The sequence below is a fragment of the Nelusetta ayraudi genome, unplaced genomic scaffold, assembly GCF_046127955.1.
Source record: "Nelusetta ayraudi isolate G7.1 ecotype Tasmania unplaced genomic scaffold, CSIRO-AGI_Nayr_v1 ptg000005l, whole genome shotgun sequence".
Lineage (NCBI taxonomy): Eukaryota > Metazoa > Chordata > Actinopteri > Tetraodontiformes > Monacanthidae > Nelusetta > Nelusetta ayraudi.
Window position 1 is genome coordinate 1,661,184 of NW_027466055.1, and position 27,582 is coordinate 1,688,765.

General features: G+C 42.2%; 2 protein-coding genes across 10 annotated transcripts in view; one reads left to right on the forward strand and one right to left on the reverse strand.

Annotated features, from left to right (window-relative positions):
- Positions 1-1,943: 1,943 nt before the first annotated feature.
- Positions 1,944-27,342, reverse strand: cdkl5 (cyclin dependent kinase like 5). 7 transcript variants are annotated; one of them, XM_076048229.1, is made up of 21 exons: positions 27,226-27,342; positions 23,558-23,890; positions 21,349-21,383; positions 17,109-17,154; positions 16,895-17,031; positions 16,383-16,503; positions 16,218-16,277; positions 15,109-15,199; positions 13,570-13,672; positions 13,315-13,401; positions 12,712-12,792; positions 12,385-12,560; positions 10,916-11,775; positions 8,730-9,067; positions 7,861-7,962; positions 7,548-7,653; positions 7,065-7,200; positions 5,953-6,058; positions 4,879-5,040; positions 3,722-3,940; positions 1,944-3,172 (listed from the first exon to the last, which is right to left on the reverse strand). In XM_076048229.1, the coding sequence occupies exons 2-21, from the start codon at positions 23,592-23,594 to the stop codon at positions 2,756-2,758; spliced, it is 3,420 nt and encodes a 1,139-aa protein (XP_075904344.1). In that variant the 5' UTR covers positions 23,595-23,890; positions 27,226-27,342; the 3' UTR covers positions 1,944-2,755. The 7 variants fall into 7 exon arrangements, with proteins under 7 accessions (XP_075904344.1, XP_075904354.1, XP_075904353.1 ...); XM_076048239.1 differs by having other exon boundaries at positions 1,944-3,169; positions 4,918-5,040; positions 8,730-9,070; XM_076048238.1 differs by having other exon boundaries at positions 4,918-5,040; positions 8,730-9,070.
- The window catches only part of scml2 (Scm polycomb group protein like 2), a 43,670-nt gene continuing 26,062 nt past the window's right edge, over positions 9,975-27,582 (forward strand). For all 3 annotated transcript variants that reach the window (XM_076048242.1, XM_076048248.1, XM_076048243.1), the window contains exons 1-2: positions 9,975-10,365; positions 13,602-13,698. The gene's annotated coding sequence lies outside the window, so the exon portion shown is untranslated. The remainder of the gene's footprint in view (positions 10,366-13,601; positions 13,699-27,582) is intronic.

Consider the following 27,582-nt stretch of genomic DNA (forward strand, 5'->3'; position numbering starts at 1 on the left):
TCAGTATCCCATGGTGCTTTGTTAACACTATGATTGATTTAGTCTTCTCTCAACTTGTTCTCTTTTTGGTTTCTTCACTAAATTTTACCACAATTAAAAAAAAAAAAAAAAAAAAAAAAATCTGTTCTAACCCGTGTCTTTCTAAAATGTACAGACGAGTCGTTCAAAAATGTACAGTTGGCTTTTATTATGAGGCCCCAATTTTTTTTTCAATGGAATGGCGAGGATAGATACACTCTAGTACTTTTATTTGACCCTGTGGTGAGTGGGGAGAAGCTTCATGAACAACAAAAAACCCAGAAAAAAAAACAATATTTTAGGAAACATTCATACCTGTGAAGTGTAAGCATGTGTGTAACTTGGTGAATGTCAAAGCCTCCGTTTCCGTCTGAACTGTTGAGTCAGTGAGCTGATATAAGGCTTGGGGTCACTAACAAGGCAAGCATTGTCATCACTCTGTCCCATGAAAGAACAATACACATCCTACACAAGCAGTCATTTACAATCATTGACAGTCAGATGTATAAGATTTTGTGTAACACACAGCAGTGGACAGTCACGTTCAATCAAACTAACAGCTGTGTTCTGAAGAGGTGTTTAAATAGTTGATGTGAAATCCCTCTCCCTTCTATTTCTGCACACTAGCCATTGGAATCTGTGCGTTTCTCATTCCAGGTTTTCTCTCTTTCCCCAACTCAGGGTAGTATTTTTTTGTGTTTGTTTTGTTTTGTTAATTTCCCTCCCATTTCATTGACAGATGAGAAGCAACCGATGAACACTCTGAGTAAACCGTCTCTCCGGTCCACAGATGTCTTCAGTTTTTGTGGACTCAATCCAGCCTTCTTTTCTCTCCATCTGTGATATGAGAGCTAACTTTAAAACGACGACAGGACGATTAGGATCGACTGGAAGGAAATTTGTTTTCTGCTTAGGCCCAAAATCAGTGTGTTGTTGTACACAATTATTGGTGTTTTCAAAAATCTATATGCCAGTAAAACATGTCTGAGGAATCCAAGACATTACTGAACTAAATGCCAAAAATGAAAGGAAAGTCAGAAAAACTTGAAGGCATAAACAGTCCACCTTGATAATGTGCACTGAAAAATGTAAACACTCATGATAAGGATACGTCTGGTGTTCATTTTCATTACGGCCAACAAATCTCATGAAAAGCAGAAAACACGGTGTGTTTGTGGGTTCCCAGATAGCCGGTTCTGTAGTGAACAAGTGTAGAATAAATTAAATGTAAAGTGATTCTAAAACAGCAGGTCTTATTGGAGACAACACAGGTGTAGGTGTAGGTGTGTGAGCCTACACCAACACATGCACTGCAACTGCAAATGCCAGTCCTGTGATTGATGGAAAGGCTGTAGGATTATTGTAATCATCCTGCACTGTCAGTGGATAAACAGAATTAAACAAGAAATCCTTACTATGTTTCTTATGAGTCTCAATTTACAGCAGTAATAATAATAATAATAATAATAATAATAATAATACTAATACATTCTTCATTTTAGTGTTTTCATGATACTTGTTGATGCTTAGAAAATGAAAAACACATCCAGACCTAATTTTGAAGTAGTCAAAGGTGAGGTATATGTCTTTTTGCAGAGTGATCTCCCACTAGAGTGGCCACAGACAGCAGATGCTGTCCTTTCGTACTTCGAGCCTCTTCAAGATTTTACTATATTTCACCAGTGACGGGCAGCTAATGGATGCACCTCTCTTGCTGTTAAGGCTATAGACAATACAAACATGGCAGGATGAAGCTGGAGAGCTGTGTTCACCACAAAGACTAGGTTTGGGGCTTTTCCCCCATATGGCGATATCAGGATTGGGATGTAAAGTGACGTGACAGTTTCTAGATGTAAACCACAAAGCAAGCAGCTTCCTTGTTTGTTGCTGTTTCCTCCAGGAGTGTCCCAGACTTTTCCTTGCTTGATTTTGTTTTTGACTCTGATGTGGGCCAACAAAGCCTTGTCTATATTTTTCTTTACATGTGACCAAAAGTAATCAAAAAAGGTAAAAATAACTTAAACATGGAAAGCTATCGGTAAAATATCAAATTGAACATAAAACGACATTCACAATTTTTTTTAATATTCCTTGTGACATACTATATTATCAACACATAAATATCTATGCATTTCTTTGTGTCAAACTAAAGCGCTTGCAGTTACACATTTAATTCTATAATACCTTATAATATTCCATATAGCCTACATACTGTGTCATTTATAGCTTATATACTTGAATTTAAAACAATAAATAAATATTTAATAAATAATGTTTATATAAATCTCTCTTTTTTTGTTGTTCTTATCAAATATCAGAGCATGAAAAACTTTTTTTTATTGGTCTCTGGTCTGTCAGCGGCTGTCTGATGTGTTGCTTGCTGTAGAGTTCTGTGGCCACAAGATGGCAGCAAAGAGGCCACATGGGCCGTGTCTCCTTTGAGGGCAAAGATGTTGATTTTCTCACCTTGTAAGCAGAAAGACAGTCGCTCACAGTGGAGACAGCACTGACACCCCTACGCTTAGAGTCTTGGTTTGAATGCGTGACCAGTCCTGTCACTGGTGTCCCCTTGCATGGACCTCAGCACGGATGACGTCTTTGATCCAGTGAGATAGACTTCCATGTAAACTTCGATGACGGGATCGTGATATCTGTGTCTGGCAGATATTTCCAGGACAAAGACGAGTCAGTGGTCCTGCTTGGAGGGGGTGGGGTGGGAGGACGAAGAAGCAGGGGGTTACAGCGCCGTCTCCTTGAGGTCATTGAGATTGGGAATCCTGGTGCGAGAGGCTCGAGTGAAGGTCGGTCCATTCTGCCCTGGTTTGATGCCCAGCTGCTCAGCGGTGAACTGAGCGCCCTCTGCCCGCTGCAATGCAGACACGTGCCAGCTGGACTCGATCTGGCCGGGCAGCGGGTAGCTGGGCTTGCGGCTCTTGGGCTGCGTGGAGGCGCTCAACCCGGAGTGAGCCCTGTTGTCGGGGTGACCTCGCCCATCCGGGTAGACGACGGCCTTGGCGGAGGGCTGAGGCGGGTTGGGGAGGGGTGCTTGGAAGCGCAGGTCTTGAGGTGGGGGAGGGGGAGGAGCCTGTCCTTGGTTTGGGGACGACGGGGAGAGGTGCAGGAGCCTGCGGAGCGACTTGAGGGGTTGGCTCTGCTGGAAGACAGAGACGAGCGCCGTCAGCGGTCGCAACGGAGATATGTTGAATAAAAGATGGATTGATAAAAACAACCCAACAACTGAACGAAAAAACAAACAAACAAAACAAACAGAAAGAACAGAATGTTATCTTGGGAAATGTGTTTTTCGCTTGTCGTTTTTGCCACTAGATGAGTATTGATTCCCACACTGCAATTTCGTTGTAAATACTTGTAGTGCAATGACAATAAAGGCTATAATTTTCCATTCTTTTCTATTCTAGACATGGCGCTGCTCCCTCAAGGGGACAAAGGGGTCAAATGCAGAGGACAACTGGGGATGTGTGAAGTAAGTGTGACTTTAACTTTAAAATTAAGATGAATAAATCTTAACGGCATCTTATGCACCGAGCCAATCAAAAGAAAAATAATAATGTTTAAAATGTTAGTCATAGCTCCACAAATTGTAGGTCAATGAACAATCACAAGACCACATTTGATGGCAATTGATTTGTAAATGAGTCATAGAATGCTGACATGTTGAACAAAATGAGTGTGTGGTGAGCACCTGATGGTGTGAGTCCACTGGTTTATCCTGTGGCCAATCACTGACTCTCTCTCTCTCCCTGCCTCTTTCCCGTTCCCTCTCTCTCTCCCTGTCTCGGTCACGGCTCTGTTCTCGGTCTCGGTCCCGGGACCGCTCACGGTTTTTTCGGCGGCTGCTGTGGTGAGAGGACGACTTGGAGCTCCTCTGCAGCGACAGATGCTCTTGTCCATTGCCGGGAACCTGAGGAAATACATCAGCACAATTATTTAATACTTCCAATAGTGGAGGAAATACAGAGACATGATTATTTATCATTTCCAACACTGGAATCAATGCAGTATGTTTTCTGGGCAAGTCATCATCCCACGTTTCACTCAGAACCTGGTCGGCTGTGGTCTGGCAGCAGCAGACAAAACATGAAGAGGTGATAATGGTGAAGACTTACAGAGATAAAAATGCAGGGTGTTTTCAAGGTGTTTTTTGAGTTCAGTTTTGCTGATTTTTTTTTTTTTTCAGTCAGCACTTTTGATAAATGACCTACCAACTCACTTAAAAAACTCAAACACCAGATAGTTTATATCTTGTGTTTCCTATGATGAATACAGGTCAATCACCAGCATGGTCCTTAAAACACAAAACACACTAATTCCACACAAGGTCACGTTGACAGATTACATGATAATTATCTTTTTGCTTTCCCCTGCTGTATTCTTTTCTTTCTTTCTTTCTTTTTTTTTTTTATAATAATTTGGATCAAGACCTTGTATATTTATTTATTTATATTTACTGTCCAGACGTAAGTGAGGCACTCACTGATGGGCTATTACTTGCAGATTCAACAATGCCCAGAGTGATTTTGGACACATGTCTAATTTCACCGGTACATTCATGGTAACTCCCACTGTGGAGAAGTGTTGGCGTCACGAAAAGCCCATGCTGTAAAACCAAGCCAGTGTTAATGCTATGTGAATGAAGGTTGACTGGGTTAGACGAACATCACAACCGCACAAATGACAGTCCGGACGTCGTGCAGTATTCGACTGGAGGCGTGCTTGAAATCCTTTCACACAAAAACACTCTTCTCCGTTCAGGTATTGTCAGGTGCCTGAGAGGATTTCAAAGCAGCTGGTGAGTGCAGCGAGTGGTAGCATGCAGTTGTAGTGTTGAGGTTAGATTACTGGTGAGGCAGGGTAGGGCACGGCAGGCTGGTGTTGTACCATAGGCGAGGCCACTACAGGTAGGACTTTAACAGCTGAGTTGTGCTTTAAGCTATTCTTAGAGCTAAAGAGGGGGAAAAGGCTTTTCTTGATGCTGGGGTTCCTTCCATCTTCCATGTCCGTCTGTGGAGCAGAAAATGCACAGCCACAACTCTCAGCACCAGCAAATCAAACATTCTGACCAAATAACACAAAAACTAACAAAAAGAAACACAACTGGAAATGGCCATGTCTTAAAACAATGAGCCGCAAAACATTAGGGGCCTGTATCTCATTTCATGATAAAAAAAACTAATTCATTATCGCTTCATCATCATCGCATGTCATCTGAGATCCAACCATCTATTTTGTACTAGAGCAAATGCTACACCTTGAACAAGTCGTCAGGGCCAACATAAGAAGACTGATCCCAAACCAGACTCCATCCATTCACCGGTTGACCACATTAAGGGCTGGTTGAGGTTTGCCACCATCAGGCGTATTGATGATTGATGACAAATGTGGTTATGTCCTCTTCTATGTCCAGTATATGTGTGTATTCAGAAATGTGGTGATATCACCTCAGTGGTCACTGTGTCTTACTGCCTGCGGGGTTTTTTTCACGTACGAGCTCACATTTAATTCCTAGTCGCGCTTCAAATTTTTACTTGAAATGTTTTTTTTGCTTCTATTTCAGTAGGGCTTTTAACGCAGGGGGCAAATTAGACTCAGACTAATCAGACTAATCCACTCTAGACTGATGGATGGAACCAGAGTCTCCACATGGTAACTAGGAGAAGACACATCTCCTTACAGAAAAGCCCTGGGTTTGAATCTACTGTAACCACTGACCTACCATTGAAAGGTGACAGTGTTTACCACTGTGCCATCATGGCACACATCATCTGAAGATGTTGGAGGCAGCCCGTAATGTTGAAATAAAACTGAGAGTCATCATACATAAATTTCCCGAAAAATAGAACTTAAGACTTTATAAACAAGGGGAAAATAGCAGATCTCAAAGAAAAAAGTGCCTGTTTGCTGCAACAGTCTTACTATTTGTGTCTTCTTCTTCTTCTTTTTGATAGCCCTGAAGAAGCCTTGCTTTTCCTTCTCTTTGGTGGGCTCTGGAGGATTCATGACCATCGCTTCTGCAGCGGTCCTACAGGGCAAACATAAAAAATTGTTCATTTGACACAAAACTGAAAATAAGAAAAATACAGCGACACAAACATGCAAATGCACATTTAAAGTCATATGTTGTTGTTTTTTTTTAAACGAAGCAGAATTAAAATGCCTCCTTGTGCCGACATAACACTTCCATGTTCTAGCCATGTTCGTACACTGTATCTAGGCTTTGCCAAATGCATGTCAGTATGTATGTATGTTTGTATGTATGTATGTATGTATGTATGTATGTATGCATGTATGCATGCATGTATGTGTCTAAAAACCAAATAATTGTGGCAAGATTTGAGTCATGAGTCATTCCAAGATTTAAAAGAAAATGCTCCTTATAGCAGAGCTCATTCTAAAGTTTAATAATTGACGATATAGTACGTTAGGGATGAAAATTGGCCATTATGTCACAGTGACCTTGTCCATCCTGGAGAACAAAGAATAATTGCAGCAGATCTGAAGACATTCCTTAAAAATGTTATCTGACTGGGTAGTAGAAACTACGATTAGAGCCCAACACCACAACACCACAAAAACATTCAGTGGAACCAAGAGACCACCTGCATTCTATCATGTTCTCATTTATTTGTAGTTTAGGCATGTAACAAATGAAATCACAACTCCCCCCACTTGACACATGGAACAATCAGCAATGTCCCACCCCCCCCCCTGCTGCAAGGAGCTTGAGTGCAGGATAAGCAGTGACAGACAATGAATGGATGGGACCACTTGACAGCATCACCATCAAACAATACTGTAAATTGTAACTGATAGTATTGAGTGTTGTGACAGACTTTGTACATCAGTTAGGAAAAACGTGTCAAAACTTCACTCAATCGTTGGTTGTTGTGGGTGATCTAAATACAAAAAGGTTGGCTAAAAAAACAGCCAACTCAATGGGAATTTGTCTCCATTCACAGACGGTGTAAATCCAAAACAGACGGAATTTTGAAACATTAAGGAAACAAACAGACAGACAGACAGCTCACCAGTCAAATGCTGTTTGGCGTTTGGAATGGTTGACCATGGCAACAGGATCTACAGGTCCAACAGACACAACTGGCCCTCGGCTCTGCCCAACACCATCGTGAAAAGATGAGGAGTTGTCAGGCCTGGGGGAAGGAACTAGCAACAAAGAAAACGCTCAGCCTTTTTGGTGACTATTGATTGAATTCTTTACAAGGTTAAGTTGATTCCGGCCTTTGGAGTTTTCAACTTGAGCCCAACAGCCAACAGTTGTAGATAGTTGTCAATAACTTCTCTTTTTTAAACGCATGTTGTTGTTTTTTACACCACATGTTATTCTTCTTTAGTACAGGGATATGCAATATTTGAAGGAGCAAGTGATGAACGTATATCACATTTTTAATTGCCTTGTTGTGACCAGATGCTGCAAGCCACACTATCTACTGTCTTGCTAATGCATGTGTCAAAGATGCAGACTGTTTCATCCCGTGAATCCTGCTCCTCACCTCGGTAGAAGCTGCCAACTCTGCGAGGCATGGACTCAGTGAAGATCATGCGGCTGTCACCAGAGGTGGTGCCGTCTTCAATGTGAAGATCGTGATACATGCCGACCTGTGAAACGTGGACAAACAAATACACATCGCCGCACAAAAGATCATCACATGGTGTTTCACGATTTATGGTCTTGATTCAGTGTTACTTCATAAATCGTCGGTTTCATTATCTATAAAAATGTCTTGCTTGTTCACACTGAACGTGTCATTTTACAGCAGTGACAGTGAACAGAAAGAGAAAAAGCTTTGAGGAGGAGGCTCAGACCTCGTTTATGGCGCGCTGTGCATGAAAAGCAGCTGTGTTGTCTCTCGCTGGGTCTTTAATGGAGGCACAAGGATGGCTCATGTCTTTAGGGGACTGCTCACTCTGTTGGGGAGAAGGACAGGTGCTGGTCAAAGAAGGCCTGGGGAGCAGTGTGAAGCTGAGACAAGGATGTAAGACAGTGTGAGTCCCTCCATGAACCATTCAGCTCACAAGAACAATGAGCTAAAATGTGTTTTTTTTACGAATTGTTTTGCGGAAGGATCTACTCACTGACAGAATTAGAATCATTAATATCTGTACATCGCTACCATTGCCATCCATTGGGTGGAGGTCTTTCTGTCCATAAAAATGCAGAGGGGTTATGTAATGTCACCAGAGCCTAAATCAGCATGGGGTGAGTAGGCAATAGATAGCATTTCAATTTCGGGTGAACTTTCTCCTTGATGATTCAATGTTTTTGTTTCTCACTTTGTGTCCTCTTTCAATACATTCATTAAATCCCTTCTTTAGTCTTCCTCTAGACGTCCTGCCTGCCAGTTCCAACTGATCCTAGAACTATATTTACTTTCCCTTGTCTGTATATTTCCAAACCACAACTGGCACCCGTTTCAACTTGCTTGCATGTGTGTCTTCACCTCTTTTCTACCCTTTCTGTTCCCGTTGACTGTTGGCCTTCACTATTTTCGCTCCCATTCACACACGTGTACTCGTGCTGCAGCTAATCATCATTCATCTCTCTCCAAGGGCATTGCCATTACTTCCCCCAGTAAGAATACACCTACGACAGGGCTCCTTCTAAACAATTTTGATATATTAGAGAGAATGTTTGCTTCGAACAAGACCACACTCACAGTACAGCTTTTACTAACCCTTGTCATGTCGTCGGTGCAGTCCTCTCGAGAGGAGCTCACAGAGTGTCCACTGAGGGTGGTGCGGTGCTGCAGTTGAGGCGAAAGCAGTTGCAGGCTACTGGCACGTGTTGGTTTTGCCTGTCCTGGTGGGGGCAAGACCGCCATACTGCTCTCACCAGCATGTGGTCGGTGACGCTCCCGCCTCACATACATTGAGTGGCGCTGAGGCCGTTGCTGAGAGGAGAAGGGGGAGGTGTAGCCCAAGCCGTAGTGATATGACTCATGAGGAGAAGGCAGAGTGTGAGTTGAGGGCATCCCTGGTCCTCCAGGATCTAAAAGCTCTGGAGCGCCGGCATCTTCTGGGCGAGAATGTTCATGTCAAAATTCTTAGACATTCAGTGAATCAAGTTATCTTATTCCATGTCTGTAATGTTATATCTTATTGACAGTATTATGGTATAAACAGTGAAAAAGTGTGTTTTTTGAACAGATAGTTATTAATTCGATTTATATACAGGTTTGAAATGACAGCACAACGGGATAATGCAAATTAAAGGCTTGACTATTTAAATGGTTACACTGCCTCTATAGCTGGCTCATGCTGGAGTAATATTGGCTGTGACAAGTGTCCCTGCTGAGTGTTCAGCAGGCAGAGTGGCACAACCACTAACTAACCTCCTCTTACATTTGCGCCTTCAGGGACTGGGACTGCCACAGGCTTCGTGTTATTTGACAGCTTTCTCTGTTTGTTGCTGTTGCAGTTTTGTGGGTGCAGAGATCTTGTGTCCAGTGCCATGAATATAAATCCAAAACCCTGAAGCCAAATTGAGCTTTTGCCATTCTTAATGGATTTAATAATAATAATAATAATAATAATAATAATAATAATAATAATAATAATAATAATAATAATAATAATAATAATAATAATCAACTGACTCTTGACTGTAAAATTAACTATATGTCACCCTTTATACATGTAGAGTTAAGTGCACTTCCCGCTTCTAGTTCAAGGGCATCACACATTTAGAAGGGCAGCCCAGGTAAAAATGTTCAGAGATAAATATACAAAAATAAGTACAGATACGTAAGTAAGTAGAGTAACTAGTTCAAAAATTATGAATGCTAAAAATGTTAAAATTGACTATTTCTTATTTAATTTCTTTCCAGAAATTCGCGAGGGACGTAGGTTGTAAACAATTGGGGTGCGTGTGGACGCATTAAAAAGGGAGAGAAGAAGAAGATGGTGCGCTCAGGTGAACAGATCATGAGGGAACGTGGACGTAGGTAGCGGTGGAGAAAAAGTGCGCTTCTAAAATTGGGATTTACGGCAAATTAATCGACGTGGACAATTCAAGGGAGTTACAAACTGTGCCTCAAAAAAAGCCACTTTTTAGCCCCGCGAGTGGGTAAGCAGTGGTGGAGAGGAAGCGAGCTGCTGTTAGCTAACCAAGCTAACACAGCTAACCCCAATAGCTTTGCATGGAAGTATTCCGACCGGAACAGAATGACTTCCTGATAGCGCTCTCAGAAGCTCAGGGCTCTGGCTACGTAGGATTATCACCCAAACGCCACCATGAATGGGCTCAACTGGTTACCGCCACTTTCTCGACAAGCAGCCGCGAGCTATTAGCATTTCTGGACACCATATGAGGTATTGAACAGATTTAATTTTCTGCTTAATTGGGAGATAAGTAAGGGCGAAGTTTACATTTTGCTTGCAATTATTTATTTGATTATAGATACTGTTATTTTCCACCTTGCCAATTATATAGCTGTATGTGCAACCTGTGCTGATGAATGACATTTGAGTTGATTTTTTTTCTTAAAAAAAAAAAAAACTGAAAACGAAAAGAAAAAGCACACTGGTTATCATTTCTATTTTCCCCTGATGCAAAAGAAATACTTCATATTTTAAAGTTTGCCTTTGAGTGGGGTTTAAAGGTTTAAAGACCTGAATAGTCTGTCTATCTATCTATCTATCTATCTATCTATCTATCCATGTTTATGATAGCATTTGTGCATTAAAAGAGTAAGGCCTTATTCATTCATTCATTCATTCATTCATTTTTTAAAAAAAGATGGTCTCTTAGTATTTTAGTTTTCTCTGACAGGGTTTAGGTATCTTAGAAGAAAGACCCAGTATTTATACTATCCAATGGGGATATATGCATATATTGAAGGTAGACGGGTGACATACATACCCGGGACAAAAGATTTATGTCTGGACTTGTGCCTGGATGAGGAATCCAACGTGCTGCTCTCCATACGGATGTTGCCGCTGCTGCGAGAGGCGGGACTGTGACCAGATCGATCACTGTGTCGAGCAGAGGGGCTGCCCGGTGGTCCAGGTGGGCCAGAAGGGGCATTAAGATCCAGGCAGCTTGAGGGGAAGAAGCGGGCTCCCGGCCCCACCCCTGCTGTGGTGTTAGCGTTTGGATCATCTGGGTGGAGGCGGCCATCGCTGAGATTCCCCACAGACTTAGCATCGCTCAGCACGCTGTGACTCTTCGATAGGCTGAGATAGGAAGCGGAACTCTTCGAGGAGGAGGACATGGACCCGTGAGCAGAGTCGGCCATGCTGTGGGCATGTCGGCCATGTTGTTTCTCTGCTCCAGACTGCAGTGCGTTGGTTTTGTTTTCCAGGTAGGTGTGACGACCAGCCTGCTGCTGCTGCTGCTGCTGCTGCTGCTGCTGCTGCTGCTGCTGTTGAGCGCGGGAGGAGTTGCTTTTGCCGTGGCTGTACTTGGGCCCATGTCCTTGGTCTGGCAGCTTGGGAGGTGGTCCTATGTTGAAATCAAACTCGGTCTTGTTTTTGGCTTCTTTGGGGCTGAGGAGATGTGGCAGGTTGTTGTTAGCCAGGTCTTTGCTGGATGAAGCAGAGCGATTGAGGGTCTGGGACATGTACTGGCTCTTGTGGTGAAGTGTTGGACTCAGACTGGACGGAGGCGGCTTGTTGCCATTGAGAAAACTCTTGCTGCCGAGGTGATGCAGGTCCCCATGCCGAGGGAGGCTGGAACATTCTTTGCTGTTGGAGCGACGGCTTGTGCTCTTCGTGTGGCTCCTAAAGGGGCAATGTGACAGATGGAGTTTTCAGTAAGGTTCTGATGATACTGATTCAGAAAAATTGATTGATCCCAAAAATTGACCAGCAAGTCACATGCACAGCTCATACACCAACTAAAACATACTGTGGCATTGCAATCAGTCTAGACAGTCATGAGTCAGCAGCAGGCAACCAATAATAATATTTATATAAAAAAATAAAGACCAGGAAGACTTACTAATTTAACAACAATGTTACAGGAATATAATATATAGCAGTGCTGGTTGACTCCCATGTAAAGTGAAATAATATTTTAAAAACTCTGCTGTCTGAATTAATGAACCTGATAGTGGAATGAATAATAGAGTTGGAGATATGGTTTGTTCTCCTCGGTGGCACATACTGAGCTTTTTTTTAAGCTACAACAACGTAGCCGCTTACGGCATCAGTATCGTAGTCTGACCACTGGGAAGGTATCTCTGTATTCTTTTATAGTGATCTAGCTTTTCAGCTATCAAGCCTCCAGCTATACATTGGTCCCTCTGCCTCCCACTTAAAGTGGACAGTGCAGACAGAAGGAAGGAAAGAGAAAAAAAGAATCAATGAATTCAATGAATATCACGCAACCTTGTGGGGACTGTGTTTTCTCCATGATGATGTGTTTTCCTCTTGGAGGAGCGTGGTGGGTTGGGAGAAGCAGGAGGAGGACGTTCCCTCTCTGCCTGCCTCAGAGGCTGGAAGACGGGGTGGTTCAAACTCTGCTCTGTCAGGTATCGCTCCGTGGGGTTGAGGAGCAACAGGTTCTGATGGGAAAGATACGAGTTGTGGTTGCAATTTGGATGCCTTTGACGTAAATCAGGAAGTATTAATCATTGGTGGATGGGTCAAGGAAGCACATTGTTTAAGGATGTAAGGATGTACATTCAGATCAGAGCAATTTGCTCTCATCTTTACCTTCATTAGGTCCAACATTAGTCCAGTCAAGATTCCCTGGTACCTTCTTTCCAAAGTCTGAGGATGTGTCACTGACGGAAACTGACACACACACACACACACACACACACACACACACACACACACACACACACACACACACACACACACACACACACAGGAAAGGCATTAAAATCATAGAAAACATTTTGCATTGAAAATCACTACGCATTTCTGTTTTCTCATTCAGTGAGTATTGTAGCCATTTGAAGTGCCTCTCAGTGCAAATTTCTCTCAAATCTATGAGCCAATCATCCTTAGCGATACGCTCATACGCACACATGCAAACAAACAAACAAACAAACAAACAGTCCTCTGAGCCATCTTTTCGTACACGGCTTAACTCAACACCAACCACGTATCCCATGAGTCACAGCAAACCACTAGGTCTGCCACGAGAGGGAGAGAGGGGAGTGAAAAGGAGAGAGAGGGAGAGAGAGGGTGGGAGGGAGACAGAAAGTAAGAGAGAGAATAACATGAAGGGAGTGAGATCGACAGAGTGAAAACAACAGGAAGGGAAGAAACGGTGAGATGGTGTGAAGTGGAGAAGCAGTGTGCACTTACCCTGATGCCATGAAAGCGAGGGTTGTTGTAGAAGAGCTTCATTTGCTCTGCAGGAAGTGGTCCCAAAACCTTCTGAATGGTGAAGAGCTGGACGTAAAATAATCCCACATAGTACATATGCATAAATCTACATAAATATGCATACATTAATTTTTATGTCAGATGGGAATTTTTCAACTTCTTAAAATGAGAAGAAGGCAAATGAAAATCATCATGTTTGTATGTGAATTTGCAGTTGTTCTTTGGCTCACCAACCTGATCTATTTCACTTTCTCCTGGAAATAAAGGCTGTCCATCACTCAGCTCCCCGAGGATACACCCCACGGACCACATGTCCACCGCCTTTCCATAGGGAGCCCTGACGACAGAGAAAACATCATCTGTGTAAGTGATCCTAATGACATTCTGCAGGGCTCATGTTAAGTGGATGGCAGCAGCAATAATCTTGACAACTGAATGTGTAAAAATAATGTGCCGGCCGAGGCGGCAATGTTATCAAGACTAACGGTTCTAATAGATAGGGTACACGCTATATTGTCATTTTCTGATGGATCCACTTATTGGGACGATGGCTGTGTCTGAAGGAATGACTGTGTGTGAGGAGTCTGGTGAGGAATGGCGAGAGATCTGGCAGCAGAGGAGCGCTGGTGTTGCAGGGAGAGAGTATTTGAGTGGGTGGCATTCAAACGCTGTCTCAATAAATGTTCCAGGGCATTTACTAAATCAGGCTACAGCGGGGAGGCTAGAAGATGTTCAGCCGTCTCTGAGCTCAAGTGGACATTCAGTGCCGCAGAAGCATCGGGGAAAATAAAAAAGAAATAAATAAAACAGCTCCAGCAACAGAAAACAAACAACTGCTGAGGGGGAAGTCTGACATTCGGAAACGGTTTGCAAATGACACTCGGTGTCGTCACGTTGTAGCAGGTGAGTCATCGGCTCTTTAATGGGAGAAACTACCGACGCTGTGCGAGCGAGCACGGAAACGTTAACATCAACACAATGCCAACGTGTAGGGATCGGAGTGCTCCGTTAGTGTTTCAGTACCTCGTGAGGCCACTGTGTGGAGAGAGGAGAGAGGAGCTCTCAGTTTATTACCCAAATCTGGCATGAGGTGACAGTGTCTTGACGGTCCTAACCACTGCGCCACTGTCACTCCTCACTGCTCTCCTGCAGTGTTCCACTGTTCTGTTTAGCTCCAATCTTCCATATATGTCTGCAGCAGCGCTGCTTTGTGCCTGACTCGTCTCTCTCCACTATTAAAGACTTGGAAAAGAGAGACATTATTTTCTTAATGATCAAATTTTCCGATACTGAAGAGACATAATTTCTATCATTATTCACTTTCTGGCAAGAAGTTATTTTCGCTCCATTGTAACTTGTTAATAAGATATTATTTTAGGAATTATAAAAACATGTTAAGTAACATCCGATAATAGATTCCTACTTGATTTTTTGTCTTTCATTAATTATACATAGTATTAAAGAACGTTCTGTTCATACAGAGGAAGCATACTTTAATTATTGAATTATTGAAATTATAAGATATCTTTGAATAACCTTCGAGTATTATTTGAGGATCCCATTGCCAGACCAAGTGTCCTGGTTTTCCGTAATCAAAATATGGTCACCTCAATTATACCCACTACATGCAGTGTTGTTGACGGCACTAGAAATATGTATTGTCCTATCGTCAAACTCAAAGATAGTGCTGCTGGCAGCAGTTTGCAACAGACAAAAGGTGAGAGCTTCTCTTTTGCAGTCTCAGTTCACTTTCTCACACGCGCACACACTCACCCCAGTAAGAGCTCAGGCGAACGGTACCATCTCGTAGCCACGTACTCGGTGTAGTTGGCGTCTGTCCCCTCAGACAGGTTACGAGCAAAACCTGAACCAGAATAACACAGAAGGTGAGCTCTGCTGTTATGTGCTTCCCTTGCTTCTTGTGGCGAGCGAGTGGACAATTTGCATTCATTTGCACCAGTTATAAATAGATGGTGAGTGAGAACAGTGCAATCAGCACTCTATTTTGACAGCCAGTGTTACTGCAACAAGTTTAAACAATGCAATGGATATATAAAAAATATGCAATCAGCATCTGACCACTGCACAACAAGCACATCCCGCGTAACTGATTCTGACTTGGTATGGTAAACAACAAAATGAATGAATGTAACTTTGCAGATACTTGTGTGGTCCACCCAGCTGGTGAACAGTGCCATGCAAAAACAGTTGTCATTGTGTGAAGGAAAAAGGGGGTTCAACCTTGGCACTCATTCTAACAACCTTCAGAGCGCATTTTATTACTGCAGGTTGGCTGCTTACCAGTAGTGGAATTGATCCATTTAATGTACAGCTAGCAAGGTGACACATTAAAGGTGGGATTTTTCACAGAGAAGTGAGTCCAAGACACCATCGTGCCAAACATAATCCACACTTTAAATGAAAAACGAAAATCACACATAATTCAATGGTGTGATTGTAAGAAGGACAAAAGTGGCATGTCTCCAGCAGTCAGTTTGTGAACATTGTTTCTGTAAGTTCCAGAAGCATTCAAATGATCTTGCTTTACTCTCCAGATTCAGTCATGTTTCTGTTCTACTTCTTTGTAAAGTGACAAGACATCCACAGTGCAGGATTATTTTCCTCGGTGAAACTTGAGGTGGTGTGGATCTGAAATTTCTGGCTGTGTCTGAAATCGCCCACATTCACTATATAATACACTACATGATTCTGATTGAACATCGGTATTCACTACATAGTCCTCTCAGTGTATCCCACAATGCATTGCTAGATGTAGTGTACAAGCAATGGTCATTAATCCAGCGATATATTCCATCATGCACTGTGCTCTTGCTGACCCAAAGGACTGCATCAAAGAGGAGGGGGATGTTCGAGGGACTCACCAAAATCACACAGTTTGAGAACATCCTCCGAGCTGATGAGAAGGTTCTCCGGCTTTATATCTGGAAAAGCAGAAGTCGGCAGCGTCACCGTAGCTATTCTTATGTTGCCCCGAGTTACTTGGAGTACATGGACACAAGGTCAGGCATGTAAGAAAAGTGATTCACCTCTGTGCACGATCTCATTTTTATGACACCAGTTGATAGCTTTGATGAGCTGGTAGATGTAACTGCGAACTTTGTCCGGTGGTGCGCCAGTGGGAAGCTCTTCCAAGAGCTCCAGCATGTTCTGCAAACCACCACAATTTTAGAAAACCAGAGCAGCTTCAAGGTGAACCAGCAGGTTTAATGTAAAGTGAAATGTTCTGTCGCCTGTTTCCCAGAAAATGATAACAGCGGGGATTCCCTCTTTCGTACCCCTTTTTTAAAAAAAAACTTGACTATCAGAGTGCCAAGGCGACATGGCAATAAAGTAAAAATAAAACCAATCAAAAAATAAACAGTTGGCTGGAAACCCTGGCAACACAGCGGGGAATACCACTCTTTCGACAACACCATAGTTCATATGTTGCCATGGTGACACTTTTTAAGCTTAAGCGAGCAGCGTCAGCATGCTGAGACTCGCAGTCTAGAAACAGAGAAATCGAGCAATGCATACTGAAATACTAATAAAAGCTGACCCTTTCCACATATTCAAACACAAGGTAGAGTTTCCCCCTCCTGCGAAAGGCCTCCTTCAGCTCAACAATGTTGTCCTGCTTCAGGGTCCGGAGCATCTTCAGCTCCCGAAGAGTCGTCTCTTTGACCTCCTCATTTTCTGCGGAAGAGATTCAGAGATGATGCGGCCTTCCTCTCCCTCTCTCTTGGCTCCATCTCCTATCATCTGTTACTCACCTTCGCTGTCTTTGAACTTCTTGATAGCCACCAGCTCATTGGTTTCCTGCAAAGAAAGACAAACTGCATTAATCTCTGCAGATTCGTTTTTATTCCACTGTGCGTTCATGCATAGCGGTCAGCTCAGTGGTCTAGTCCTAGAGTGTGCATGTAATTTTATATTATATAAATGAATTTCCATGGCAGAATTGCACATAATCCGACACAGTGGATACCAGAGCATCAACACATACACTGCCACACATGGAGCTAGCTTGCTACCTTAATTGCAACTTCAGTTTCTTTAACACAAGGTTGGCCGATGAAAACATTCTAAAGAGCTCAAAGTCGTCTTGCCAGTCCTTCTGATGTGATACATTAGAAAGTTGTTTTTTTAAACCTCAAGTGTTAATTCATTAGCAGTATAGTAATATGTTGACCGGTGATAATGGTAAAACTAGTGATACACATAAACAAGGTTTTTAGAAAGAATATTTAGAAAAACAATTGGGTTCAACCACTAACAATGTTTTGTTCATTCTGTGTTTATATTCCAACTTCTGACTATGGCAGCTTGATCAGCTACTCTGAAGGGAAAATATCACTGATAAAACATACACCATAAATATGAGCTGTCCATTCAGAGGACTGGAATTAAAATTTAGAGTTTGGTCACTCAACTGCATAGGATAAACAGTGGGCGGCAGGGAATTAGACTTGTTTCACAGCATCACTTTAATTTTTCTCAATCAGCCCTTTGTTTACAGAGAGTTCTATCAGTGTCAAGAAGAGACATCGCCACAAGGAACCGGACTGGATGCTTGAGTATCCATCTGCACAACCCTCCATGCTATCTCCATGCTAATGTTTTAATAGAAGTCGGGATTTGTAATTATTAATAATAATAATAATAATAATAATAATGATGGTGATGCTGATGCACAGAAGCCAGAAAAATCACTGGCTAAATAGTAGCTTTTGCTACTGTCCTAAAATCAAAGTAACACATAAGCCCCCATATGCACACCCACATACATTAATTCAACACTTCCCTAAAGTGGCAGAACATTGCACAAATGCAGGCACACACTGGCGCTGCTAACTGAATGTTCCCTCTCACACATATTGTATTGTAAAACATAAATAATTTATACAGGGAGGCATATTTTAAATTCTTTTTTACTTGTGTGCAGTCGGAGGCTCCTTGTCATTACTGATCAGTGTTCGGTCCAATGCTCAGAGCAGCTGTTGTATTCTCAGGTCTGTGTAGATGCTAAACAAGGTGACCCATTTACTATCGGCACAGTTAACATATCCGGTACATTGTTCTTCCTTCCGTTCCTCTTACCCAGCACACATAGGCACAAAACCTAAGCCAAAGTCTTATCCTAATCCAGATCTTAACCACAGTATGACCTGCACCACATCAATTGACACATTCACTCTAAACTGCAGTCTTCTCTCTGAAGAATAATGACAGAGGTGTGGATGAAATCTGCTCACAATAAAGGCAGTCCAACAAGACAAGTGTGTGCACTAAAATACACTCACACACATGCATACGCACACACACACACACACACACACACACACACACACACACACACACACACACACACACACACACACATTCCACACTAGTCTCTTTTACCCTGCTTCAACTGAGAAAAGTAAAAATAACTGTTCACTTGCTGTTCAGATAAAATGTCTTCATTGTGCTGGAGTCTGGCTCAACCAAAAATGACTTTTGGAAGCAAAAAACACACACGACAAAAATGTTGCAGTATGTCCAACTAGTGCAGTGCACATGGTAAGTATATTTTGGTAGGGAGGTATACAGCTGCAGTGATAGTGCAGTGCCCGTGAACACAACTGTATGATAACACTGAATGCTAATTTAGGATGTGCTGTTTGATGCAAAGTCAATTTTGACAACTGAAGCCTACCTGGATTTGAGTTGCAACCTGGCTTTTCAGACTACCTCGCCAGAGCATTGAATAGCAAGGCCCAAGTTATGGCAAAAGACACACACACACACACACACACACACACACACACACACACACACACTACAGAGAAAACAGCATTCTATAAAAAGACGCTTGCCTCTCCTAGTGTAACGTAAGACCTGCTTTACAGTCAGTCGTAAAATCCATGTGGAAGATTTGTGAGAAAGAAATCAAACTCTGTGGAACAACTTAAAAAAGTTCCCTTTGCAAAATGTCTGTCTCCATCAGACTGACAACGATGTACATTTGATCATTTACAATGCAGTTGGTAATTTGTTGTAGATATCAGTGATGGTACAAAACACCAACCAACCAAAAGTTTGTTTTCCTACAGCTGTTTTCCTGCACTCGGGGTTGGCAGGAGGACAACAAAATGCATTTTTTTTTTTTTTAAACTAAGTGATTTATGTAGCCTTTGTTTGGAGATAAACTAAAAAATATATCAAGACTGGGACTGGATTGTTAAAAAAAGACTTGAAAAAGTGGTTGCTAGTCTTCTCCGTCATTTTCCGTCGGTTCGATCCATCTTTTACATTTTACACAGCACATAAATCCTAACTGGAAGCTATTTTTCTCTCTCTCTGAGTCTTGGATAAATAGGCAAGAAAAACAATCAGTGAGCCTAGCCTTTTAAATGTATCATACACACACTAATGAGAAGAATTTATAGCATCAACAGTCCATACTGAGGAGACATATGCAAAGTAGGCGATGATAAAACAGCAGCCATTGCAATTCATTCGTCACCTTTCAGGGTTTAAACTTCCTGTCTCATCAGCATGGTCTGCTTCTCCTGTCACTTTGTCCGTGATTATAGAATGCTGGCATGTGCATGTTTAGCAATTCACTGCATGTATATAATTTATGACTCATTTAAATTTTTCATGAAACAACTCGTTGAGAGCACATCTTATTCAATGGATGAATGTAGGGCATAAAATGAAAGAGATAAACACGTGCAGAAACGCTTTCAGAAAAAATTCAGCTGTTTAGTATGAAATTTAGTTTTTTACTTTGAATGATTTTACTGCTTAAAGCCCGGATTTAGTTTCACTAAAAAAAAATAACATAAACATTAAACAATCATTAACATACTCAGTCCTTTTTGTATTTTTGACCAAGAATTTGCAACAATGTTTGACAAAATGATTGTAAGTATATGCCTACTGGCCAACTAGGCAGCATAAATGGTGTATTAAATTTGCTTCAGCAAAAAGTTTATAGAACGTTATTAACATTAACATGTGACGTAGGCCAACCTCGTCAGACCTCAATCTCGAAATGACCTATTATACAAGGCCATGCAATTACTGAATGGTTATCTTTCATTCAGATTAAACGTGTAACATAATGTAATGTCATTTCTAAGAAGGTCTTGCTAAAATTAGTTGCAACAATCTGCTATTAACCCCATTACAGTGTGAATTGATGTACAGAGAGGCGGTCTGATCGGATCTCCTCTGATCTGCTGCATGTAATGTGAACATAAAGTACAAAAAAGTTAAGTTTGTAATGGTGAAATTAGGGGGAAATTACACCTTTTCAAAAGGAAAAAAAATGCTTTAATTAAAATAATCATAATAAACACTAATGGCCCAAACTGAAAAGTAAGTTTATTGTGTAGCCACAGTTGGCATCCATGTCATACATCAGAAGGACACCTAGAATTTGTCCTTGAACATCATTTACATTGTGCAACACATTGCCCTGCTCACATAAATCAAACACCATTATCACAGTTACATCACCACACTGCAATTAGGAAATCTGACCTTAATAATGAATATTCTGTTTTTGTACATGGTAAACAAAGCGCTCACAGAAACCACTTTTCATTTACTCCACTTTATACTGGTGGTGGAGGAAAGCTACATCTGTTGCCACACCTGTCCTGGGGCCCGACTGACTTGAAGGGGTCTATACAGAACAGGCATGATAACCGGGGGATGGGAAGCCAGTCACCAACCAAAAAAGCATTACCCTTCAATTGCTTCTTTTCTCTAATCAACGGTGTAAAAACACACAAACCAAAAAATAAATAGATGTAAACTGGCAAATTGCTGTCAAAGTTACTTGATAACAACAGTTTCCTTCGTCCTTAATTACTGCTGACTTGAAGAAACTGTTCAACCTTTGCTCTGCTTTTATCGTCATGGAACTACCCCAACATTAAGTTTCACACAAGGGCCAAACATGCTGTCTGTAAGCATTCCCATGTAAGTCACATTTGCAGAAATAAGAGACTTTCTTACCTTATGCCTGCACTTAAGCACCACGCCATATGCTCCTAGGTGGAGGAAGACAGAAACAGAAACATGCAATTAATCAAGAGACACACAGAGATGTGTTTTGTCAATTTGGTGCAGCTTCTCCAACCTCTAGCAAACATTTTCACTGGAAAAAAAAGTGAGGTAGGTGAGAACTGCGAGAGAAACGGCAGTTAATAGGTGAGACAGGAGGCCAACATACTCTCCCACACATACAACACACACATATGCCTGTACCTAGAAACAGATGATCACACACAGTCTCCTGTAGCTACCGTCTCCTCTGTGGACACACTGTTCTTGGCTGCTGTCCGTTATGTCAGGTGTCAGTGTGACTTCAAGTTGCATGTTTGACAACTATATGAATACACAATAATGCATACACACTAAGGTATTGAATATGGCAGGTTGGGTGAAAGAAATAATTGACCTGTTTATATCAGTCTAATCTGTGAAACTATTATATGGCTGTGATCCCACTTCCTGTATTTTGTTGGTTTCATTCATCTTGTCAAATTAATACAATCTTAATTAGGAGGAAACACAATGAGTGATTTTATACAAGACTATTACTTATAGCACACCAAGCAACATTATCAATATTCCTTTTGTTAGCTAGTTGTGATGCCAACTCAACACTTAAAGCTTGTAGAATTTCTATGGATATAAATGATGCATAATATAGTTGAAGTTCTTTGTGTGTCTTACTTTCTGATTTATTTATACTGACGCCCTGGATGCGGGAAACAGCTTATAGACTTGGGAGATCTAACTCTCTAGTCTCTCTGTGCTCCCATGTAAGAAGGATGCGAGTCAGTCCAATTCACTGAATTCAGTTTGGAATGACAGTGATGATTGTAAGGAGTCATTGCAGCACACTTTGATGTGTAACTTACCAGTTAGTTTTGTGGGTCACTAAAATTCAGACCTCTGGTTTTATCCTCATTTATTTCATTTCCTGACCAGCCATCAATGCTGTCACTGAATCAAGGCCCCACCCCCACATCCACTCTCTCCAACACACACACACACACACACACACACACACACACACACACACACAAACACACAGCAGTGGTCATGTGCTTGCTGCTTGAGCTTCTGAGATATTTTTATACGACGAGGATATAAAACATATACTGCATGACCTCAAAAGTCTTGTGTTTGACTAGTGCATTACTGCAAATACCTGGAACTTGGAACCAGGATTTTCTTTTTGACAGTGATTTGTCATCAGAGACATACCTATCTACCAGTCTCCTCACCAACCCAAAGACTGTCAGACTCAACTTCTCTCTTTCTTCACTTTAGCTGGCTTCTCATCCTGTAGCCGCTCTTATTAAGACAACTCACCCCACTTGCCTGCCCCAAGCCCTACGTTTTTATTAATCCATTAATGGAGATATTTGTGTTCACAGCAGTGAAGACATAGGAGCATATGAGAAGAGTCAGTGCTTGGGCAAGTAAAGTGCAAGGCTAACTGATAAAGGAATCTGTTTGATGTGATTCCAAAAATATATGAGTGCCGTTGGATGTTCTACTCAAGATGAGGAGCAGCAGGTAATTTATAAATGTGTTGCTAAAACAACACTGTGCTGTATACTCAATGCCAGGAAAATCTTTACTGTAACACTTGTGGTGTTGCATTTGATACTGACAGCAGCGTTCAGTGCAGTGAACGCTTGATGTGACAGCACGTGCAGTCAGCAAAACGTAGCTTGAATTATGCATTAATAGCAAATAAATAAAGAGCTTAGAAAAAGAAATGGTAACAGATGTTGTTTAAAATCTGGCGGATGTGGTTGGAGAACAGCAAACTTGAATTGTTGTTGAAATATTCCAGATTCTGTAAACCTTATTCTGATTAGAGTTTAGTTCTCTCTGATTTTGAGGTACGACTTGACTTTGCTTTACAGATATTGCAGTTATTTCAATGTTCAAAAGTTATAGAATCTACTGTTGCTATTGGGCTTCTTGATGAGCCAAATGTTGGAATTCCATGTTTTTACAAAAGACATTCTACTCTAAATTGCTGTGCTAAAATACACTTTAGATTGCCGAGACCCTGTAATTTAAAATTTAAAAAAATACTGTGGATATAACATGGCCAGGATTTAATTGGTAAGTTTTAGCACATGCACAAGCATGGTATGGAAAAAATAGGAATCAAATGATATTTGTGAAAACCACTCACCTTCTCCAACAATGCCAAGGACTTCAAACTTATTCATCACATCACCGAGGGTAAGGGCTTGTCCAGCAGGTAAAATAAGCTGCTTGGGACTTTAGAGAGGTGACTTCTGCATTGAGCTGTGGCTGATGGGTTGAACTGTGAAGTTCAGGGGAAAGGTAGCAAGTGTCTGATCACAGTCCATCTTCAGCCTTCTTCTACTTCCGTGCCTCACTTGGTAGCCTTTGGATCTTTCTCCCTAGGATGTCCCCTCTTCTTTTTTTCTACAAATGCACTGGTTCCACTCGCGTTAACTGGCTTTTTAGTTTCTTCATTCCTTGTTTTGCACAGCTGCACCTGGAGAGAAGCACATACATCACATGCAGTAGTATTGTGTGTTTTGCAATCAGACGGTCATCCCTGGTTCTAGGATTGGACGGACAGCAACACGTACTACTGCTACAGGTAGTGACTAACCAGGATGTGCAGATGCACAAAGTGCCATTTCCTGGAGGACAAATTTAAATCATGAATGACTTTGGCGTGTCCTGCTCTCACTCCTTCTCCATCTATTCCAATCAACCACTCTGACGCTAGAGGATTCTGCAGCCAGGCATGGCAGGACAGAGTTACTAAATAATAAGTGATGGCCCAATCTGTTGCACAGAAAGAAGAGTTGCATTTGTGTTGCACTTCAATGAATTACAACTATTTCTAACTTAAGAAGTTGAAACTTTGTCTGGACTACATCTTGCTAATATGCTACATATTGGTTTGTATCAGACTTAGTCTTGGTCACTTGTTGACACAATAAAAGACTAATTGGCTGATGCGCTTACCTTCAACTAAGGAAACTCCAGTACAACTGAGCATCTCTTATTTCTATAGAATCATATTGGAACAATATTATCTACTCGTGAGCTGAAATGACATAATTATCTGCTACATAGATATTTAATATCTCATTATATAATGTAGCCTATAAAAATAAGTGTATAAACCAGTATGGCAGTTAATTCTGGTCGTTGGCCACAGTGAAGATTTGTCATATCATGTGAAATGTATGTAGGTACAAATAGGCTAATGCAGTTCTGACAGACAAATATTGGGTTTGCGTTCTTCAGAGGCTAGGGTTATTCAAAGATCAGCGTTGGAACTCGATGTTCTGATCAAGTTAATTTGTTAACAATGACAAGCATTGTCAGGGCTTTACATTTTGTTCTCAAGGAAACCCAGTCTTGAAAATATCTAATTTGATTTCATGGATAGCATGAATCTGTGTCACTTTAAAGTCAGTGTCTTGCTCTGGGTGTTCTGTTTGTAGACTATACAAAATCTCAATTCTAATGGCAGTCTATTGGCAGTCTGTCTGAAATACAGTGAACTGGGCTGGTTTCTTTAGTTGGAAAGTATTATTGGCTACACAGTAAACCAGAGGACAATGCAACTTTTCTAAATGTCCACAATTGCTCATTATTTTCTAAGCATGAACCAAACGATGGCAATATTAATTCCTTTACTCCTGCGCAAAATCCTTTCAATCCATCGCAGCAGCACCTGTCCCTTTCTGATGACCTTGCAGATGACCCACTACTCTACTCACTACTCACTATATTTTATATTATATCTTTTTTTTGACCTGGTTCTAAGTGCATGGTGAGGTATGACATCCTGTAAGTGACCATCGGTCGATTCCTAATGTCCACAATCCATTGTGGGATCCATAGAGGTTGCGCATGTGTTGTCATCAATGATATATTTCCCACAATGAATGCAAAGTATTGTGCTAACTCGCACAACACACAAAGAGCAAAGGCACCAGATTTTTTTTGAATCCAGTTAAAAGAAAAAGGAGATCAAATTGAGTTTAGACGGTCGAGTTACAAAATGCTGTCTAGTTGCTGTGTTGTCATTACAATGAATCATTAATATAAGCACTTTTTAATTTGTTAATTTGTTTTTGTTTGTTCTTCACCCTGGATTGAAGTGCAGGCTGGGATGTATTTGCCAAGCGATTATTTCTGGGTCATTGACAGGATATTAGTGTTATAAAACACTGGTAAAGTCAATTTTGCATAATTTAGCACCTTTAATCATCTGGTGTAGGACTATTAACATTCATTCCCATTTCAGTATTGTTTTTGATATCTTTGGTACTCAAATTTAGAACACAGAGTCTCCTGTACACCTTTACTCTTAAACCATCATTGCAAAAGAAGTTATAGGTATTCCCACTTGCCACTGTAGCTTTACATCATTCATTCATTCTTTCATTCATTCATTTAGTGTTCAAATGAACTTTGCATCAGGGCGGATGAATGCATTATCTTGGTATCAATTGAAAGCAGATTTATTATATGTAAAACATTATAGTTGAAAATGGGGAGGTTTAGTGGAAGGATCTTGTCGCTCTGATCCAACACCCAACCAATCATTGTTGTTCAAGGCCTTCAATATGACCTAAATGCTGTTGGTGTGAGGCCATCTCAGCTTCTCGCTATGAATCTAAACCTATTGCTTCTCCACATCTGAGCTATTCAGCCGCGCAAAGACACTTAACCGTTGATTTGGCTCATGTGCCTGTGTGGGTGTATGCATGCAGTGTACTGTACACTCCACGCAGCTTTGCCGATCCAGGGGAAGTGATCAGGTGGTTGTCGAGAACATCCATGCCTCGTCATTCAAGACAGCGGCGCCACGGAAGAACGATCACAGCGGCGTGTGCGCTTCTCCACTGGCAGACAAACCATCACAGCTTGGAGCTGTGGCAACCTTGGCTGCGTTATAAAGGCGGGGTGGTTGTAAAACCACACAAATTGACAAGGGTTCACATTTTGTTGACGAGCTGCTGATTTTTCCTGCGTGGCCTTTTGGGTTGTCGGTTGGCAGACGGAAATAAAGAGGAAACGTCGCGGCCAAAGTGCAAGTGAAACCTGCAGGCTTCGCAGAGAAAATGATAGCAGCGAGTTTTTGGGGTGAGTGAATTGAAGGGGCATGTGCGTGCGTCCACGTGCACGGGGACTAAACGTACATAAGGTATGGGAGGGGGGTGGGGTTGGGGGTGGGGGGGTATTATGATGCTGCTGCTGCTCCCTCTCTCTGCATCGAAACTGCGTCTCTCCGGTCGCTGCGTTGCGGAGCGCGCCACCATTCCGTCGATGTCCACGCGATTCTCCAATGCCAGTGCACGAATGATCTGCTGGTTGGTTCGCGGAGCCGCGTTCACGACAGCGTTGCACAACAAGACCGACAAATAGCGTTCAGCGATAGCAGCAGCGACCCGCGACGTGCCACGATTCCACGCACACACACACACACACACACACACACACACACACACACACACACACACACACACACACACAAAAAAAATAGGGGTTTGAGGTGGAGGTGGAATGGGGAGGTGGGGAGGGGGGTTGCGATAGAGGCAGGGTTGTGGGGTGGGGGGTGGGGGGTCCATGGCTGGGCACTCTCCCTGAAACGCAGCAGCCACCTTCGGGTTACCTGCAGGATGTGATGCGAGGTGGAATAAAGCTCTCACACAGCAGCAGCAGCATCCTCACCATCACGCCCGTGGAAGCGGTGATGTGGGAAGACGATGAAACATCATGTGCAGGGGACAGAGGGGGAGGAGGTGAGGAGGGGGGTACCCGGGCCCCGCGCATCGTGACCAGATCAAATATCGTACTTACTCAATTCGTAGACGGGAGACGAGTCGAGAGATGTGCGGGCACAAGCGCTGATGACGGGAGTCTCCATGTACCGTCAACAGTTCCGTCGGACGCTGCGTGTTCGCAGCCTGAGCAGCGTCAGCTGGTCGGAGCAGAGAGGGCGGGAGGGAGGGGGGGGGCACTGTCATTCCGGTGAGCGACGCAGCGGACAGCCAATAGAAACGTCTGTGCGTTCCAGCGGTGTTTTTTCTTTTTCTTTATTCCAGCATTTGCCAAACTGTGGTGGTATAAAACTTTGGGATTGAAATCAACGGCGGCTCGCAATCTGCGCTTCTCCTCTTCATCATCACCACCAGTCAGTGCGCACCCGCACCGTCG